Consider the following 21,543-nt stretch of genomic DNA (forward strand, 5'->3'; position numbering starts at 1 on the left):
GTTCCGAGGTAAATTTTGGAAGGCAGATGGGTTTGTAGATAAGACACTACCCAGAGATTTCGCCCTCATTTTGCGAGGACTTTATGATCTGAGTTCTGGTTTCCTATAGGCACAAGCCCCTATAGTTAATTACCCCTCCCACTAACGAGAGAGAACTTTCGATTAAGGCTAGTCGTCAATCAGATACATTATAGGAAGATTGTGTATTAATATCATATAAATTGAATTGTCATTTTGTATTTCTTCATGTATTAATTATAAGCTTGGTTGATATTAGCATTTAATTTGTTGAAAATAATGAACTCTCTATCGTCATGTAAGAATGATTCAAATTTATGAGAACTTCTCACCCATAAGAGATTAAATTCTTTATATTTCTTTAAAACATATTTATATTTGAAACATCAAGTCTTCCTGTAAATTCAATATATCATAGTTGAATATTTGATTGAGTAATAAAATATAGCCTCCCAATTAGAACATAATGGCAGCACTCTCTTTGTTGATTAGGACCTTTAGTGTCGTTTGAGGTTTTTGGACACTTAAGATATTCAAAATTTTTTGATCTCCTTAGAATACTAGCCTTGAATTTGTTGTGATGGTGTAATTGGATAACTTAGTCTAAATTTGATGAGAATGATGTCTCTGACCTCTTATTGTTCCTACTTTTCAATTGAGGCCTACAAATTTCTTGTTGTAACTCTTACATTTACTTGATGATCATTTAAATTGCTTTTGATAGGCAATGATGGACTCATCAGCAATTATTTGTGTTTCTACTCAATTAATATAACTAACATAAAAGTAAACAATCCCTCGCATCAATGCATAGAAGGTTTTAGAGTAGAGACATCCAAAAAATAAAAATAAAAAAAGATTCGTAATAACTTCGGATCCACTCTTGAAATTTGACGGCTTCAAAAGAAAATATTTGAAAGCACTCCTTAAGGGTTATTCCCTCATTTTGGCGAATCCCAAAAAGATGGGAGGATTCCTAGATAATCTTTCAATGGGTGTTAAATTATGGCGATTTTCGGGTAAGATAATATAGTTATTAAGCTCTCTTAACTCTCGAACATCTCTAATGCAAAAAATTGATCATATTATAGCATTTTGATCGAGGCATTTTGATAAATTTGGCTAGGATAAAAAAATATTCTATCAAACGGCTCATGTTAATCCCCTTGATTATACATCATTTATTCAGCACTTGAGTATAGTAATTACCTCAAAATTGAATGATCTTGAGTTTATTGGATGTATCAACGAGATGCACGATTTGAGTTCTTCAATTAATGTCATTTAGTTCATAAGTATGGAAGATTCATAGGTCATTTAATTCTACAATTAATATCATAAAGCTTCTCCATATGCTTTCAGTATTTGAATTGGGCTCATTTGGAGTCCAATCAGATGACTTGTGCTGTCGATGGCTTTCATTTTTTGAGATGTTCAGATGAACTGAAATTTAATTTCAGAAATTTCAAATTCAAATATACATTGAGGAGCCAATTTTTCTAGAAACGTACCAAACAAGATAGAAGTGAAATAGAAAAATCGGTAAGATAGATTACCTCCTGAGCAAAGTGACCGGAAGAAGCAAGCTCCTCTCTTACGAGATCACCGGTGGCAATATGGGGAACGCCGAGAAGCTGTGAGAGACGGCTGGCATACGTGCCTTTCCCCACGCCGGGGCAGCCAAGAAACACCCAATGCACGCCCCGCTCCTTCATATCGCTCTGCGCCGGCAGCGAACCCCTCATCAGACTCGCCGGAAACTGAGCAGCCGCTTCCGTTGTCACAGCCGAAAAAGCTCTACTCGCCTTCAAGCATCTTAGCAAACGGATTGACGCCGACATGTCGATCAAACTGAGCAACAGAGAAGAATCGACTCGTCCAGACTTCAGAGAGAACAGGCCGTGCGAAAGAAAAGGAAATTGATCTTCTGGCCAGAAAAGAAGCCAAAACAATTTCTATAATGTATAAATTATTATTTAATTATTATTTAAAATTGGTGCCGATTCGATGTGAGATTTTATTTAGAGGTATTTTAAAATAATACTTTTTAGGGGATTTTAAAAGAATATTCTTTTTTAAGGGATTTTAGAGGAATATTCGTTACACAACGCAGAAAGAGGCGGCTGACTCGCTCAAAATTTGTCACAGCTTCGAAATCTTCCTCAATCTCTCTTTGGGCTTCACCTTAAATTATAGATTAAATTAGGATTTATTTTAATTTGTTCAAATTATTTTCATTTTAGTTGAAATAGTCAATTATTTAATTCAAATGTAATTATGAGTCAATTCAAAATCAACTCTTTTCAAGTCAAATCAACTCGAAACAAATTCCAATTAAACCCACTTAGCCAAACTTATGTCACTTTTGAACCTAAAGCTCATCCAAAGTTCAACTATGATTGCTTGAGCTAAGTCCAATTGATTAGCAGTTCGGAACTCAAAAAGATTCTTCTCATTGATAGGGGGAGCTTTGTGAATGTTAACTTTGTAGGTCTAGTCAAAAAATTGAGTACTTTAAATAAAAATTTCATGGTGATCAAGACTCTTATGCTTCGTTTGGAATGACTTTCTTACTGTTTTTTAAAGCAGTTTTCTAGAATTTTTATACTTGAAAGCTACTTTAAGAAGTTGTAAGAAAGTCGTTCCAAATGAAGCCTTAGTTAGATTGTGCTGTAGGGAGATCATCAAAGAAGCATCGCAAACAAAGCTCCTCAGAGCTAGAACACAAAACAAGTGAAAACACCGTTAAATTTCTAAAAATATTTTCATCATCTTCTCTCTTACAACTCCTATTCTTATAAGATAGCAAGAGACACCTAGAGAAATCAAGAACAATCTAGAATCCTATAACAAACTTGTAACAAACTAATTAACATATGTCTAAGGAACAATTTAACTAAGATGCACTGCATCATTCTTCTCTGGTACGAAGAATCTGAAACTATCAGTCTCAGTGGGTAGTCAAGCTAGCGGTGGAACTCCTGAGCTTGGGATTATACAATTTTCATCGGTGGGAAGGAATATTTATTGGAGATGAGGAAGAGGAAGCTTCTACTGCTATTACGATTCGGTTCCAACCATTGCCCATTTCCAGAGCCATCAAGATGCCAAGATTGCAAGGTATTCTGCCATGGAAATATAGTCCTAGTAACATGAAGTTTCCTCCTAAGATCCTTGAAAGTTGTGTCTGGCAAATGCAAATAAGATTCCTCAAGAGATGCCATATACTCAACCTCATGGTGGAATATTATGTTTGATATTAATATAGCATAATCTTTCGATGATTCTAAGGGGGTGGAGTCCCTGCATTTTTAGTATCCAGCTATTGATTTCCTTCTTCAAAATAGTGTGCAACAACCTGCATTTTTCCTTTTACTTCCACAACTTGCAAATCATCCTTGAATTCAAGGGTCCATATAGAACGCCAATTGCTAGTACAAAAATATTGTTGGCTAGTTCTTGAACCAAAAATCACAATAGCAAAATCAAAGTTTACACCTAGTTTATACATGTTTTTTCTTCTAGTGCAATAAATTGCGCAGGTTCCTTTGGGATAAGTATCAACAACATATTTGCAAAGTTTAGCATCCAGTGCTAACCAAAATTCATCAACATAGGATGATGGAAGCTCTTCATCATTAGCAGGTCATACCTTTGTACAAACTTGTTTCATATGGCAATCTGAGCAGTCATAGGATCAAAGAAGTTATCCTTATCAATTTCACCAAATGACGATATTATTATATCATCACTCCTATCAAGCATCTCAAGAACTATGAGATGGTCTTTTTTGAAAAGAGGAAAGGCCTCAACCACTGCCATATTATACAATATGTCATCCTCGATGAGCACCCGAACATCTTTTGCAATGTACCGGATCTCACCGGAAGGGGCATTAGTGAGGAACCATTTGATCTCCTTCTTTTTCTTCTTAGTCAATTTTGGGTTCTCAGACTCCTCTCCCCAGTCTTCCATGGGAGGAAGCAACGAGGAGATTCTGTAATTGATGGGGATAAGGGGAAGGATAGTCAGGATGCCTATCGTGAGTCTATTTTTTTTTTTTTTTTTTTTTGTTTTTTTTTTTTTTTTTTGGATTGAAGGGGCAGAAGACGAGGCGGTGGATAAGGAAACAAAGGGCTCTGATGAAGACAGCTTTGAAATCGTATGCTAGAGCGAAAATGAGATCATGCAAGAAGGATGCCACAGGTACGGATGAGCATGGGAATGGGCGAATGCCAACTATCGAGAGCGGCATGGCTGTTTGCACAAACTGGATAAGCACGGGCACAGATCGTAGTCGATTGCGATGAATGCTGCCAAGGTCATGGACGGATGAATCGTGTGTGGAAATGTCCGACAATATGAATGCCATCGGTGAATTCATTCTGGTATGGTTGTCAGAAAATATAATTTCTTGTATGGTTTCCAACGAGGGATATGTAGATTCGCCGGTGTGTTTGTCGGTTGGTGGAGGCTTCAAACATCATCTATAGCCTAGCTTCATACATGGTCTTCCCAAAACATCCTAAACCCCGATCAAGGTCAAGTGTTAATGTAGTAGCAGCCTAGTGCCCTAATGGACATCAAGGGCTAAATCTAGCTCTGATACCATTCTGATGTAGGGAAATCATCGAAGAAGCATCACAAATAAAGCTCCTCAAAGCTAGAACACAAAACTAGTGAAAACACTGTTAAATTTTCAAATATATATTCATCATCTTCCCTCTTACAACTCCTATTCTTATAAGCTAGCAAGAAAAATCTAGAGAAATTAAGAACATTCTAGAATCTTATAACAAATTTATAACAAACTAATTAACATATGCCTAATGAACAATTTAACTAAGATGTTCTGCATCAGATTGTACTTCTAAAAGGCATCATCTTTCAAAGTTTTCATTAGAAAAAAAATTATACGATGATGAATGTTTATTTGAGGCCAAGGTTTTGTTTGAAATAGCTTTCTTACTACTTTTTTAAGCAGCTTTTTAGTAACAAAATTTTTAGAATTAAAAAATTTTATACTTGAGAAAGAAACACCCAATGCACGCCCCGCTCCTTCATATCGCTCTGCGCCGGCAGCGAACCCCTCATCAGACTCGCCGGAAACTGAGCAGCCGCTTCCGTTGTCACAGCCGAAAAAGCTCTACTCGTCTTCAAACATCTTAGCAAACGGATTGACGCCGACATGTCGATCAAACTGAGCAACAGAGAAGAATCGACTCGTCCAGACTTCAGAGAGAACAGGCCGTGCGAAAGAAAAGGAAATTGATCTTCTGGCCAGAAAAGAAGCCAAAACAATTTCTATAATGTATAAATTATTATTTAATTATTATTTAAAATTGGTGCCGATTCTATGTGAGATTTTATTTAGAGGTATTTTAAAATAATACTTTTTAGGGGATTTTAAAAGAATATTCTTTTTTAAGGGATTTTAGAGGAATATTCGTTACACAACGCAGAAAGAGGCGGCTGACTCGCTCAAAATTTGTCACAGCTTCGAAATCTTCCTCAATCTTTTTTTTTTGGGACATTTAGGTCATTTAAGGCAAACTCACACACACAACGCATACACAAAGACTCGAACCTTGGACCTCTTAGTTGGAAGCCTGAGCTCTCAACCAATAGGCCAAGGAGAGTTGGGCTTGTCACAGCTTCGAAATCTTCCTCAATCTCTCTTTGGGCTTCACCTTAAATTATAGATGAAATTAGGATTTATTTTAATTTGTTCAAATTATTTTTATTTTAGTTGAAATATTTAAATTTGTAACTCAAATTTAATTATGAGTCAATTCAAAATCAACTCTTTTCAAGTCGAATCAACTCGAAACAATTTCCAATTAAACCCACTTAGCCAAACTTATGTCACTTTTGAACCTAAAGCTCATCCGATGTTCAACAATGATTGCTTGAGCTAAGTCCAATTGATTAGCAGTTCGGAAACCAAAAATATTCTTCCAATTGATAGGAGAAGCTTTCTGAATGTTAATTTTATGAGTCTAGCCAAAAAATTGAGTACTTTAAATAAAAATTTTATGGTGATCAAGACTCTTATACTTCATTTGGAATGACTTGCTTATTGTTTTTTAAAGCAATTTTCTATAAATTTTATACTTGAAAGCTACTTTAAGAAGCAATAAGAAAGTCGTTCCAAATGAAGCCTTAGATTGTGATGTAGGGAGATCATCGAAGAAGCATCACAAACAAAGCTCATTAGAACTAGAACACAAAACAAGTGAAAACACTGTTAAATTTCCAAAAATATATTCATCATCTTCCCTCTTACAACGCCTATTCTTATAAGATAGCAAGAGAAACCTAGAGAAATCAAGAACAATAAATTGCAACATCAAAATCAAAATTTGCACCTGGTCTATCCATGTCTTTTTTTCTAGTGCAATAAATTGCACGGGTTCCTTTGGGATAAGTATTGATACGTCATCACAAAGTTATCTTGATTGGGCACGAATTTCGAGGCAAAATCAGTTCGGAAACTTCAAAAATTAAATTTGAGAGCATATGAGCTCTGATTTTAGCGAGCTTACAGTCAAACTGAGCGTCTCGGAAATACAAATCCAACGACTCCAAATTCGACCCAATCCGAGTCCAAATGGGTCTGAATCAAGGACCCGAAGCACTGTTGGAAGGTTCAAACCACAATTTGAGTTATCAAACGATCTCCGATTTTAACGAGCTTATACTCGAATCAAGCGTCTCGACGAGACAAATCCAACGAGCCCAAGATCACCGAATTTTGGCATCATTAAGGCCTTCAAATGTCCAACGAACAGTGCATGATCAAATGATTCGATATCAGCAGTCCATTCAAACCACTCCCAATTCGCCCATGATCTCACGCCTATTTACGGGCTATGCCACTCCAGAAAAACTATAAATAGAGCCCTCATTCTACACAAAGGGGACTCAAGTGAAGAGAGAGAAGAAGAAGAGAAGGAGGAGGAGAAGGAAGAAGCTCCTCCTCGACCACCGCCGGAGCTCTTCCTGCCGCTTGAACACGCCAGGATTCTGCCGAATATTTGGGAGAACGCCAGAATTCTTCCCAACTTTCACGGGATGTAGAAATTCTTCTCAATTAACGATAGAGTTCCCTCTTAACGCCGAAACTCCGCCCAAGTGAGGCCGGAGTTCTCCTCTGTCACAAACAGACGTCAGATTTCTACCCGACGTCGCACCTTCACTCTTCGCCAAGTTTTTACCCGACGCCGAACTTCTACAGGTTATCGGACTTCGCTGGGCGTATATCCAAATATGGATTTCTACCTGACGTCGTCCATCTGACCTTCATCGTCAGACACAGTCCTTCCAACCTCCCTCGCAAGGCAACTGTCCTTCTGACCTCAGTCGCCAATCGACTACGATCCTCCTGACTTATGTCGCCCGTCGAGTACAATCTTTTCGACTTTGTCGCCCGCCGACTACAGTCCTTCTGACCTTCGTCGCCAGCCGACTACGGTCCTCCTGACTTACGTCGCCCACCGACTACCAGCCTTCCGACCTCCGTCGCCCGCCGACTACAATCCTCCCGACCAAACGAACATGTCAATAGTGATTCTTTGTATTCATATCATGTAATGTACTCTATAAGATGTACATCAAGCTAAGGCATTATCCCAAGGAAGGGTCTGATTTGTAATCGACTGGAATACTAGTGGATTCATTCAAATTGGGCTAGGCCCCGTAGTTTTTCCCCCTTTTTAGGGGTTTTCCACGTAAAAATCTTGGTGTCTCATAAATGTTAGACCATCTCTCTTATCTGCTTGTGTGCTGGATCTTCGTACAATGTTAAGACGTTAAACCATATATTTCTCTACCGCCGCGAATATTTCAGGACGCAACAAGTATCAACAACATATTTGCAAAGTTTAGCATCCCTTGCAAACCAAAGTTCTTCAATATAGGATGATGGAAGCTCTTTATCATTAGCAGGTCATACCTTTGTACAAACTTGTTTCATATGATCCATTGTGGCAATCTGAGCAGTCATAAGATCAAAGAAGTTATCCTTATCAATTTTACCAAAGGACGATATTATTACATCACCACTCCTATCAAGCATCTCAAGAACTATGAGATGGGCTTTTTTGAAAAGAGGAAAGGCCTCAACCACTGCCATATTATACAATATGTCATCCTCGATGAGCACCAGAACATCTTTTGCAATGTACTGGATCTCACCGGCAGGGGCATTAGTGAGGAACCATTTGATCTCCTTCTTCTGCTTCTTAGTCAATTCTGGGTTCTCGGACTCCTCTCCCCAGTCTTCCATGGGAGGAAGCGATGAGGAGATTCTGGAATCGAGGGAAAGAGCCAGTAAGGTTTGTGGATGGGGAAGGATAGTCGGGATGCCTATCGTGAGACCATTTTTTGGATTGAAGGGGCAGAAGATGAGGCAGAGGACAAGGAAATAGATTGCTTTGATGAAGACAGCTTTGAAATTGCATGCTGGAGCAAAAGTGAGATCGTGTGAGAAGGATGACACAGGTGGATGAGCATGGGAATGGGCGAATGCCGACTATCCAGAGCGGCATGGTTGTTTGCACGAACTGGATAAGCACGGGCACAGATCGCAGTCGATTGTGAGAAATGCTGCTAAGGGCATCGACGAATGAATCATGTGTGGAGATGTATGACAATATGATTGCCATCAGTGAATTCATTCTAGTATGGTTGCCATAAAATGGAATCGCTTGTATGGTTTCCAACAAGGGATATGTAGATTCGTTGGTGTGGTTGTTGGTTGGTGGAGGCTTCAAACATCATCTATAGCCTAGCTTCATATATGGTCTTCCCAAAACATCATAAACCCCGATCAAGGTCAAGTGTTGATGTAGCAGCAGCCTAGTGCCCTGATGGACATCAAGGGCTAAATCTAGCTCTGATACCATTCTGATGTAGGTAGATCATCAAAGAAGCATCACAAACAAAGCTCCTCAAAGCTAGAACACAAAACTAGTGAAAACACTGTTAAATTTTCAAATATATATTCATCAACTTCCCTCTTATAACTCCTATTCTTATAATCTAGCAAGAAAAACCTAAAGAAATTAAGAACATTCTAGAATCATATAACAGATTTGTAACAAACTAATTAACATATGCCTAAGGAACAATTTAACTAAGATGTTCTGCATCCGATTGTGCTTCTAAAAAGCATCATCTTTCAAAGTTTTCATTAGAAAAAATTATAGGATGATGAATGTTTATTTGAGGCTAAGGTTTTGTTTGAAATAGCTTTCTTCCTACTTTTTGAAGCAGCTTTTTAGAACCAAAATTTTTTTAATTTTTTGAATTAAAAAATCTTATACTAGAGAACTTTAAAAAAGTATTAAAAAAGTTGTCCCAAATGAAGCACAAAGCGATGGACTCAGGCTTCATTTGGGATGACCTTTTACTTCTTTTTGAAGCAGCTTTCTAATACAAACAAGTAAAAAGTCGTTGCAATCATCCTATGATTAAATTTTTGGCACCACTTCTTTACACATTATAGGTGATTATGTTTATAATGATTATGTCAATTTTTCATTTAGTTGTCAGATCCCTTACTCTATTTTAGGTAACCATCATAAGCAGAGATCTTATCTTATCCATAAAATGCTAGCTAGCTAAGAGCCTAAGGAAAGGAGATTTTTTTTTTTCAATAAAAATCATTTTTATCATAAAGGAGGCCTTTTTGGAAGAAAAGTTCACATAATCTCACTTTAGATGGTAATTTTTTTCATATGCATAGATCTTCGTTGACAAAATTGTATCATTTTTGTATGGGAGTCATAGATGATGCCTCGATTAAATGTAAATTTAATTATCATAGTCTATACATCCAATAAGACATAAAAATTATAAGGGGTGTAGCCATAATTGTTTAATGTGGGGGCACAAATCTTTAAAGTTTAAAAAAAAAAATCAATCTTTTTAATCAAGTCTTAGGACCGGCACTGAAAATTTTATTTACTTTTTTAATCATTAGTTTTATTATAAAAAGATAAAATATGTAATAAAATAAAATACTTACATATTATATATAATTTCTCACATCGAGTCTTTTTTTTTAAACTATTGTACAATCAATTTATTGTCAATATTATTAAATATATCATTTTCAATATAAGTAAGTAAACAATCATTCTTCTAGGAATTTCTCATACGATTGCGTAAACAATTCTTTATAATGTTCATTATACAAAATGCTCATTCAATTATTGATGTAGCAATTGGCAGCATCAGAGCAAGCTTTATAAGTAAGAGCACCAAATGATCAATATCAGTCGTCCTAGTCTTCATTATTTTTTGAGTAAGTTCTTCAAGTCCTTTTAAATTCTTAAATGCGTCATTTGATCTTTTATCAATAATAAAATTTTTTAATTTTATTATTTACTATGATGAGATCTATTTCTGAAAAATTTAACATATAAAATTTGGCAAATCATAGAAATCATTCTTTATCAAAAGCTGAAAATGAGTGATAAGGGTACAAACATGATATACACGTAATTAATTTTGTATTAATTTCATCAATCCTGTTATTGATCTCTTGAAGTTGCATATCTATAACAGTATAAAATAACTCCATTTAATAATAATGTCTGTTTATTATACTTTCAGTATGATATCTTGATCTTCCTCACATCATGAATATATCAGTTATGTTTGAAATATTTATGTTATTCTTCTCACAAAATAATCCAAATTCTTTAAACAAGTGTCACACCCATCATATCTCATATTGTAAAGCCTTTGTTTATAAACTTTTACTAAAGTCATGACATTTATAATGTTTTGATCTTTTCTTTGCAATATTTGTGATAACTCATTTGTAACTCATAATATAGTCTTCATCATATACAATTGAAAACAAATTCAAAACTTTGCATAGATTCAAGTAGGGAATATGTTCACCTTTTAGTTCACTGCTTGATCCCTTATGTGTCACTATCTCAAGAACCTCTATTATAGACCCAAATAGAAAAAATAAAATGTTGAGTGAATTATAATGGGAACTCCAACGAGTGTCTTTTGGTCTTTAAAGAATAATTTCATAATTTAAACATCGACATTCGTAACTCCTCCATTTTCCAATTGCTCAATAATTTTAACATAATATTTTTTTTCTCAATATATCTCTTCTTTTATATAAACTACCAATGATATTTAACAAACTAGTCACAGTATTAAAGAAGGAAGCAACTTGAAAATATTTTTTTACGACTGCAACTAATGTTAATTAGAGTTAATGTGTAAAACATTGTAAATAATAAGTTGAACAATTTTTCTTTTATGATTAATATTTTTAGTCCATTAAATTCACCCTACATGTTGCTTGCTCTGTCGTAACCTTGTCCAAGTAGCAATGCCACACTCAACCCATACTTTACAAAAAGTGTTTCGATAGCAATATTTAGTGTTAGAGTTATTGTCTCCTACATGAACAATCCAATAAAATATACAATAACACATCCTAGTGTATCAATATAACACAACGCAATAATAACTTGTTCTTTAACTGATATGCCATGAGATTTATCAAGTAAATTTGTAAATACATCATTTTTTTAATTCGTCAATTATAGTATTTGAAATCTCAATTGCAACACCTTCTATAATTTCTTTCTAAATTTTTGGATCTATTAGTTTATTATTTTGATGAGCATTATCCAAAACAATTTTACTCATGCCTTTATTATGGTTAGCAAGAAACTATAGAAGGCCAAAAAACAAAAATTATACTCAAAATCCTTTGATTCATCATGCCCATGGATTGATAATCTCTGTTGTAAAATTAAAAGTACATAAGTGACACTAGCATTTAATCTTATACAATAATCTTTGCATTTTTTATTAGAACGTCTTTTAAAAGAAAATTTGATATTTCTATCTTAATTCATTAAATCTTCATATTTACGTCTAGTGATGTTATGTGCACTATTCATATTACCAACATGATTCTAAAATCTATCCTTTTTTTTATTTCTAAAACTCTTTGTGTCAAAATATCACCTTCTATCTTGTTCTCCAATCCGAGGTCTATACAGATAATAAAACAAATAATAAGCTACATCCTTGGTTATACTATATGCTAACCAATCTTTGTGATCATCAAACTATGTAGGATTTAATCAACAAAATTTATCTCCAATTTGTGTGCACGTGAATTCATGATCATGCGGTTGACACAGTCCTTTCAGTAAGTAATATCTCGAAATACTATCTCTCTTGTCATGATGATAAACTATTTTTTTTTCTTAATCATTATTGCCATCAAAACTTATTTCTATACAACTTTATTTATTTTGTGTATTGATTTCCTCATATAGAATTTTTTTATCATCTCCTTCAAATTTTCTTTTGAAATATCTTATCTAATTTGAATGAAAACAACATAAACAATGTGATCATAAGATATATAACATATACAAGATAGATTGTTATTACAAAAAATATTTTCGAATGACGGAATTGAAATCAACTATTTTTTAAAGCTAAGCATGAACACTATTCACTACAATAACTATGTCTAATTTTTTACATTAATAAAAATTCATATGGGACTTGCAATGGAAGTATGGAACTATATCAATAAAGATTCAATTTGATTTAAGAAAGCCATCAATATTTATATTCTAGCATCCTTCTTTTCTTTTAAGGAAAAATAAATTTTATTCCAACAAAAAAAGGAGTATAATAACGACTCAAAAATAGTAGACACCAAAATACATCAAAAGACATGAAAAGAAAGAAACCTAGATAAAACAGATAGAGAAAGATGTAACAAAATGGTCAATAGTCAATAGCAGACTAAGGGTGGCAGCCCCCTACAACCAACCCGCAGCTAGGCACGGACCATCCATTGGTAAGAGCCACTCATAAACATCCCACACATGCAACCACCAAGAAAAAGGGCACACCTTGGGCCTAAAGGGAGAAAAGAAGGGGGTCGCTTTATCATCATCCAAAACATCAATAAATCCCACAACAACGAAAGCGAGAATAAAACACAAAGCCTATTTCTTCTTAGATTTATTGTTCTGTCTTTTGCCTCCGCCATTGAGAACAGCTTGATCAACAACGTACCCCACCATGAAACTATACTTATCATCATTTACAGGGTCATAAAAATCATCACTCTTGTTAAGATAGTTGCTATTTGAATGCTTTACATTTTTGCAACTTATATAGTTTTGATGATTCCAAACATTATTGTTCAAATGTGTAGTTATCTCCTAACAATTTTAGAAGATTTGTATTTGCTCTTGTGTGTACTAACATTTCAGGAAAAAATGAACTCCAGACTACGAAGACTTCAAATCAAATTCAGAATGAGTTACTTTATAAAATTTGAAGTTTGCATTTCTTTGAAATTAAATTGAAAGGGAGTGATTGTAATTGAGTGAATAAAAACATACACACACAAATAAGGAGATCATAAAAAATTTATACTGATCGTACTGGACGATATCCGTTCGTACGAGACGATCAGACAGTTATCTCCTATTGAGCACATGGAACGAATAGGAACTTGCTTAAAAAATTTTCTAAGTCCTATTCGTCCGGGACGAATTTTACAATCGTCCAGGACAATTGGTTCTCTGTAAAATTTTCGTCCAGACGAAATTAAATTATCGTCAATGGCGATTGGTCCTCTGGAAAATTTTCGTCCAGACGAAATTAATAATCGTCCGGGACAATCTGGTCTCTGGAAAATTTTCGTCCAGACGAAATTAAATTATCGTCCATGGCGATTAGTCCTCTGGAAAATTTTCGTCCAGACGAAATTAATAATCGTTCGGAACGATCGGTCCTCTGTAAAAATTTTGTCCAAACGAATAAATTTTCGTCCAAACGATTAACCGACTTAGAACGGTTTTCAGCAGTTTCTAGAACCGACCTTGTAATAACCGTTCGTACCGGACGAACCCTAGTCGTACGGGACGATCAGCTGTACGAAACATACATTTCGTACACATATACAATAGGATCGTTTCAAATCGTTTAAGTAAAATCGTCCAGGACGATCCACGATTGTAGCGGGACGATCACTGCGTACATAATTAATACTTGCAGTTTTTGGGTGGTTTTTCTTGTCTTTGTATAAATAGTCCAAATTAGACTGCCACCCAATCTTTTTGTCATTTGATCTTCGTGCCTCTTGAGAGAATAGCCAAGGAGAGAGTGGAAGAGAGCATTCAAGGGAGGATTCATACCACTGGAGCGAGAAGGCTTCACTTGGAGTTCAAAGGTAAGAATCTCTACTTGTGAATTGGGATTACTTCACTCTTTTCTTTTTTTTCTTCTAGATTTCTTGTGAGAAGATCTGTCACAGGAAGAGATCCGGTTATGCTGCCATACGACACTCTGGAGAGTGGTGAATGAGCCGAAGGGTTTCGACTGGGCCGACACTTGGAGAGTGTAAATAGCCGAAGGGTTCGCTGCCGACACTTGGAGAGTGTAAATAGCTGAAGGGTTTGCTGCCTACACTTGGAGAGTGTGAATAGCCGAAGGGTTCGCTGCCTACACTTGGAGAGTGTGAATAGCCGAAGGGTTCTCTTCCCACACTAGGAGAGTGTGAAAGGACGGACGGTTCTCTGCCAACACTAGGGATTGTGTAAAAGGACGACGGTTCTCTGCCAACACTGGGGATTGTGTAAAAGGACGGACGGTTCTCTGCCGCACCGGGGAGTGGTGAAAAGAGTGTGTTGTAAAGGCTTCTCCGCCTTGTTGTGGGTGCAAAAGGAGAGTCACTATTGGTATTAGTGCAATACTCAGAGGGTGCCTCTGGGGAGTGGATGTAGGTCTGGTTTTAGACCGAACCACTATAAATCTAGTGTCATTTACTTTATTGTTTTTACGTTTCCGCATTTTAATTCTTAGTCTTAAAAACTTTGTGGTTGAAAAACTTTTTCTACAAAACTTAAAAGAAACAATTTTTATTTCGGTTCAACATAATTTTAAAAGAGGGCTTAAAATTTTTAAACTATCAATTCACCCCCCCTCTTGGTAGCCTTTGGGACATTAACTTAGGCTTAACAACCTAATTATTAGACTCAACAACTCTCCCTTATAAAAGGCGTGGATAGAGACTCATCCATATCCAACCAATCAAATTGAAGCAAAATAGAGTTCTTCAAAGGTCGGGATAGATGGGCTTTCAAATCTGCATTAGACGTAACAAAAATAGGAATATCAACATACTCCATATTCCGCTTCGAGACATTCACAAAAGGAGACACGTTCAACTCAACATTAACAGGCAAAACCCAAACCAAATTAACATCCAAACTTTCAACATCTTGTATCACATGCTCCAAAGGAATAGAGCCATCATAAATAATTAACGCTTGAGTTATAGAACCTAAGAGATCCTCAGCAGAGTTAAAACTAACCTCGAAAGCCACCTCATCTGACAAATCACCCAAATCTGCCATAGCATCCTCACAGAAATGGCTAGCTATAAGATTAAGACCACAATTATTAACGCTCAAATTTCCATTTACTCCATCACAAGAAATCTCAGGCGGATCTAAAAGAGCAACAATAGAAGCAGGCTCCTTCACCACAAGAATAGAATCACCAAAAGCTAAATCAGAGTCCAATGTCACAACATTAACCCCCAAACAATCAGCAACACTCCCAAATACAACACCAACGGGACTCAAAACCATAGAATTAATATTAACAACATTAGTATTCTCCACCCTATAGATATTAGGGGTAGTAGAAATAAAATCCACCTCCCAAACACACACGTCCTAAGACACACGCAATGAAGCCAGGTCCACAACGCTAGGGATGGATGGAGCTGTGGTAGGGAGAAAGAAATTCACAGGAAGAGAGGGATCATTTAGAGCCAAAGAAGCAAGGTCCACAATGGGAACAAGTCCATAAACCACGGGAGGCTGAGCAGAAGCATCAGCTTGCCTCAAATGAGGAAACAACTTAACACATTCAGACCTCTTATGACCAACAGCTTTGTAATGAGGACAGTAACTAGGAAAACCTTCTACTTATTTTATCACCATAATCTCTCATTTAGGTGCAATGTTCATTACCTTAATTCCATTATACTTCAAACATTAATGAAATCAGAAGTTGTGTATTTATCACCATAATTCATCCTCTCATGGTGTGCCATGAACTATACAATCTACATCTCCTTTTCTTTCCTTATATATTTTATAAATACATAAAAAGAAAAAGGAAAGAAAAAAATCAAAACACCAGAGATGTTAATTGATAACTAGTTTTTCAAAAAATACAATTAGAAAGATCTGTCTGGTGAAGTGCATGCATCTTTAGTGAGATAAACATAATTAATAAAGTTTTTCAAACTGGTTATAAAATTCATTTATATAGATCAACAAAACAAAATGTCAAAACCATAAAGATGCATAAAAGTAAAGTTATTGTGTCAAAGTTAGGGGATTGATGGCAAGAACAAATAGAAGATGAAGTAAATCAGTTTAATGTTTGACGTGAATTGTAGTTCTTCTCTGTCATTTATAGTAAACAATGAATCAATGGATCATACCTCGAAGTAGATTAGGAGCTCCACTAAAAGAGCAACAGCGTGCCCCACAATTAGGGATGAAAGGATGATAAAGAAGAAAGATGCCTTCTTTCATCAAAATTGCAGTGTTCACATTCAACGAATCACCACAACAATAACAAAAGAAAAAAAAAACTCAAAGTTAGAAATACCTATAGCCTGTGACACCTGTGCGATCTGCCCATGCTTCTGCTTTCTATGGTTGTTGATTGTCGCCTTGCTGGTCACCTACATGAAGCCTTCGGATTCGGGAATCGCGAGTTTGTTACTTTGCTCGGTCACTTGACGCTCTGCCTCTACAGTTTGGCATGCTTCGTTCATGCGTGAAAGAAGGCGAGAGCGAACAGCAAAGTGTGGGAATCGGAAGTGCCTCATGAATAAAATAAATAACTAATATAATTTATTTTATTTAAAGATAATTAAAGAGCAGTTAATGCACTTAAATAAGTATTAATTAAGTTTTTAGTGGGGGTCCGTGCCCCAAGGCCCCCACACTGCATCTGTCTTATTAACCATATATACGAAATATCAATTTATTATTGAAATCTGACAAGCAATCAAATAAGAAGTGAACAAACTATTCATTGATGGGTTTATTAAAAAAAACCATCAAAACCAAATGGATCTCAAATATTTTAATAAAAAATAAGGTGAATGAAATTAGTATATATGCTTTAATTTTATGGTGATAGTGAATGATTCTTAACAAAAAAACTCCTTTGGAAGACTTAGTAATAGGATATTCTAACATTGGCCTCTGCGATACCTTCTCTAATCATCATCAAATAAAGATGCAGCCCAACAATTAGGAAAAAAAATCAATTTTATTATAGACGAAATGAAAACTCACGAATATTGAAGCAAACTAGATATGGTTGGGGGATACCTATAAGAATAAGATTTGATTACTTATTCGAGGTTAGATGATCGCAGTTATTTCCTTTATGGTCTTAAGAGGAATGGGATACTCCATTTTTTATGAATTTATGTAAAAAGCAAAGAGTTTAAATGGACTTTCATATTTAAGAGGTCCTTTTAAGAAATAAAATAATATCTTACTTGTCTATTTGTCTTTGGTAGTTGAAGGCATGAAAAACCTATGTTATTATACATAGGGGTCCATGGTTCAACAATATGCTTATTACAGAAAACAAGAAGTAACTTCTAGTAAATTATGTTGGCAAGTCTCTTCATGATGTCTAGTAGAGATAACCTTGTCTCAATAAATTAATAGTAACTCTTCTCACTTATTCCTTTAGACACTATTCTTACTTATAGGTGTATCATATAAAGAATAACATTATCAGACCTTTGATCTAAGTTTATAGTCTATACTTATATGATAAGTTGTTGAAGTTCTCATTGAACTTAGTGAACATTATATAAAGTTCATTACTTGACCATACATAAAAGCTAAAATCTTAGTAAATTTGATTGTAAAATTCTCTTAAATAAAATTTCTTATCATGGTAGATTAGAGTTGATAAAGTTGCTTATTAGGCTTTGGATAATATGCATTGTAACATATTATGTTTTTCTCAAAATTTAAGAAGGATTGAGATTTAACTCTACTATCAAGATACACTTTTGAATCACAAATAGACAAGTTGAATACATGGTCATGATGTTGGGATTTGACTTTGGCGGAGTTGACATTGAAAACTATGATCATAATTTATTATTAATCAAATCATTAATAAAATAGGTTTTGTTACTTGATTATTTAGTTTATGCTAAAATTGTTAAGTTAGAAGCTTATCATGTGCCTTGAGAATCCCAAAAATCCTTTTGATATTGAAAGGTAATTCAAGTAAGTACTCTGCAACTATCAATTAAAACAAATGTGTAAATACGATAAAATGATCCAATCAGAGGGATGGTATGTTGTGTTAAGTCAAAAGCTTTTCATAAGGTTCATGTAGAGAAGAAATTTTTGAGATGGTGAACCATTAAGTAGATTTAATCCATTAATGGTAGAGCTAATTACTATAGTAAGGGTTGCATATAGAAAAGTAGAATTGCATAGAGAAAAAAAAGGAGAGAAGAAGAGCACATAATTTTTTGAAGTGGTTCGGCTTTGTTAGCATACATCTGCTCTAAGTGGGGAAGAAGAAAGAATCATTGTAGCTAGGGAAAGAATAAGATGAAGTGATTACAAGCTCTCACAATTTTCAATACTATCTGTTATAGGGAGTGTTTATTTTTTTTATAATCGAAAACCAAATTGAGATGGGGTCATCTAAAAATATAATTATCTTTTTAAGCACTTTAAATTCTTTACAAATAATGTGACTAGAAGCTTAAATAATAATACAGTAAAAATATATAAATTATCAATCAAATCAAATAAACTAAGCATAATCTAATATGTACACTAAAGAGATGTGATCTACATAATTTGTGTAAGCTAAAATAACCAAGTGATAAAATTACAAAGATATTTATCACTACCAAAAAATAGGGCTATCGCATCACAAATTTTGACTTATCACAAAGGTTATAACTGCCACTAATTTATTCGCAGCGGTTCTAAAACCGCTGCACCTCCACTATAATTGTAATGCGCTGCAGCGACATTTCACAGCAGTTTAAGGACGGACAAGGTAAATTTGACGAAGTGCTAGATTTAGCAACTAGCGATTATAACCGATATAAACTTGTAGATTTGTAGTGGTCATAGCCACCACAAATTTCTTCCAAATAAACTGCTTTCTAAAATTGTGGCAGTTTTAACAACAAAAATTCAGATATGTTGTGGATGTTATAACCTCCACAATTCTGATATGTTGCTGAGGTTATCACCGTCACAAATGTACAGAAATTTTTTTTAATTTGGAATGAAAATGTCCACTACATTCTCATATGCTGATCCGATATAAATATACATCAGCAACTAGTCAAAACAGGAATGTTATAGAAACTTTGAGAGATTAAGGCATCCAACCCTGCCCATTCAAAACCCAAAAGAACAGAAAAATCTTCAAGTAAAAAGAAGAATGAGAAACCAATAATAGGCATAGAGGTCGGATTATAGCAAAATCATACATGATAAGTTATAAATACATAGTTCGTCTTCCTAAAACAGTAGAAGCAATCATACAAAATACATTAGACATGTTAAATTATACATAAGACCTTAATTATTACCAAATTATACTTAGCCTTATTTCGTGTTTAACCTTTTGCCTCTTCATTCTTCCACTTCAGCCTTGTTTAAAGAATAAGAAATTAAATGAAATTTCAAAGATTTACTGGCTGATAAAAAATATAATCATTGATTAGAACTTTCATTTTCTTACACTTGAATTTCATGCATCAAAGCCAGATGCTGCATTAAATTTTAGTTTAATTTCTGCATATACTTTTTACAGCTTTTATCTAGTAATTTATTCTAATTTACCGTGTGCTTCTGATTATTTTTTTATCATATTTGATGAATATGTGTTGACTTTTAGTTGATTAAGCCAATACTCATTCGTTTTACATAAACTGAAGAAGGCTAAAGTATTTGTTTTATATTCAAAAATTTGCACGAATATAGAATATGATTTATAAATTTAAACTTAAATGATTCCACAGGCACAGATAATCAGAAAACACTATACAGATAAAAAAAAATTTGGATGTAATTTGGGATGTCGAATCTTGCTATCTTTTGATTAATCATAAGACTAACATTAAGCAACTTCTTAATCTTCATATCATGTACATCTGAATGAAAAAAAGGGCTAATGTCCAAGCATTTCAAATGAATTCCTAGGATAGGCCGGTTAGGGGACAAACCGGCCAAATATAGATCAGAAAGAGCTAGACGCGAGAGGATGGACGTTAGGCTTTGACACAATCGACACTCTGGCCTTTGATCGAAGGCCACGATCTATATACGAAAATATGAGAGAGACAGGAAGAGGGAGAGCCACACGCGAGCAATTCCATAGAGAAGAGAGGATAGAAGAGTATAAGACCTACGGCTTCAACTCGGGATATACCAGCAGTTAAAACCGGTGGAATTCGCACTGGTTAAAACCGGTACAAATAGCAGCTGTCAAATCAGTGCAAAAAGCTCATTTTTAAGGCGGTTTTCGAACCGCCCCTAATAATGCTGTGAAAAATCAAAATTTTTAATAGATCAATAAGCAAAGTTTCTTCTTCGAATTTTTTGATGCCTCTCTTAAAGGTTCAAGATAACTCATTAAATTCATTTCAATAAATACTGAATATACCCCTTGATAAATTTTTATTTAATCTAACACCATAATCTCTCCAAAAAGTTTTTCATTAATTTTTAACTCATAAAAATAAATTATATATTTAGCCTCTCAAAACATATACAATGCCCCCGAAAAAAAAAAAAGATTCTTGAAAGGTTAATCAACTTTTAGTGAAAATAATTAATATTTTCAAAAATTATTATTAATTCATTTGTAATAAAAAATATCATAAAATATTTGAAATCATGTGTACAAAATTTAATGAATCCAGTAAAATAGAAATTATATCGAAATTCATTAATTATAATAAAATTACTTTATTAATATTAATTCGTATATTAATAAAATTTTAAGTATAAAAAATAAATCGCTGTAAGGTAGCATTCACCTTCAGCCTCTTTCGTAAGTCGTTGACTTGGCAAACTTCTCCCTGCCTCCTTGTTACGATCAAGCAGAGAATAGATCATTCCCTGGCAAGAAATAGGGCGGTTAAGTCCTTAGGGTCCTCCCTGCAAGTTCATCGTGTCAACAGGCCTCCTCCACCTTCCTCTAGTATGAACTGCGCCCATGATGAAGCGTGATGTCACGGCAGCGGCTCCTTGTTGCTCACACTGAGCGAGCTCCAGTGCGCGCTTGAGGCGCTCATACGGCGTCGCCCTCCGCCCGCAACGGTCCATCAGAACAGCATTCTCGAAGGAGAGCTTCGAAGGAGAGGGATCGCGGCAAGGATTTCCATCCAGAAGCTTCCGTGACTCG

At 35.0% G+C, this 21,543-nt stretch overlaps 1 protein-coding gene across 1 annotated transcript in view; it reads right to left on the reverse strand.

Annotated features, from left to right (window-relative positions):
- Positions 1 to 1,936, reverse strand: part of LOC110112637 (probable adenylate kinase 1, chloroplastic) — a 13,711-nt gene extending 11,775 nt beyond the window's left edge. The window contains exon 1 of the mRNA XM_020844930.2: positions 1,575 to 1,936. Coding sequence (XP_020700589.1) covers positions 1,575 to 1,859 — 285 coding nt within the window. The 5' untranslated portion in view covers positions 1,860 to 1,936. The remainder of the gene's footprint in view (positions 1 to 1,574) is intronic.
- Between the last annotated feature and the right edge of the window lie 19,607 nt (positions 1,937 to 21,543).

The sequence above is a fragment of the Dendrobium catenatum genome, unplaced genomic scaffold (assembly GCF_001605985.2).
Source record: "Dendrobium catenatum unplaced genomic scaffold, ASM160598v2 fragScaff_scaffold_1586, whole genome shotgun sequence".
NCBI lineage: Eukaryota > Viridiplantae > Streptophyta > Magnoliopsida > Asparagales > Orchidaceae > Dendrobium > Dendrobium catenatum.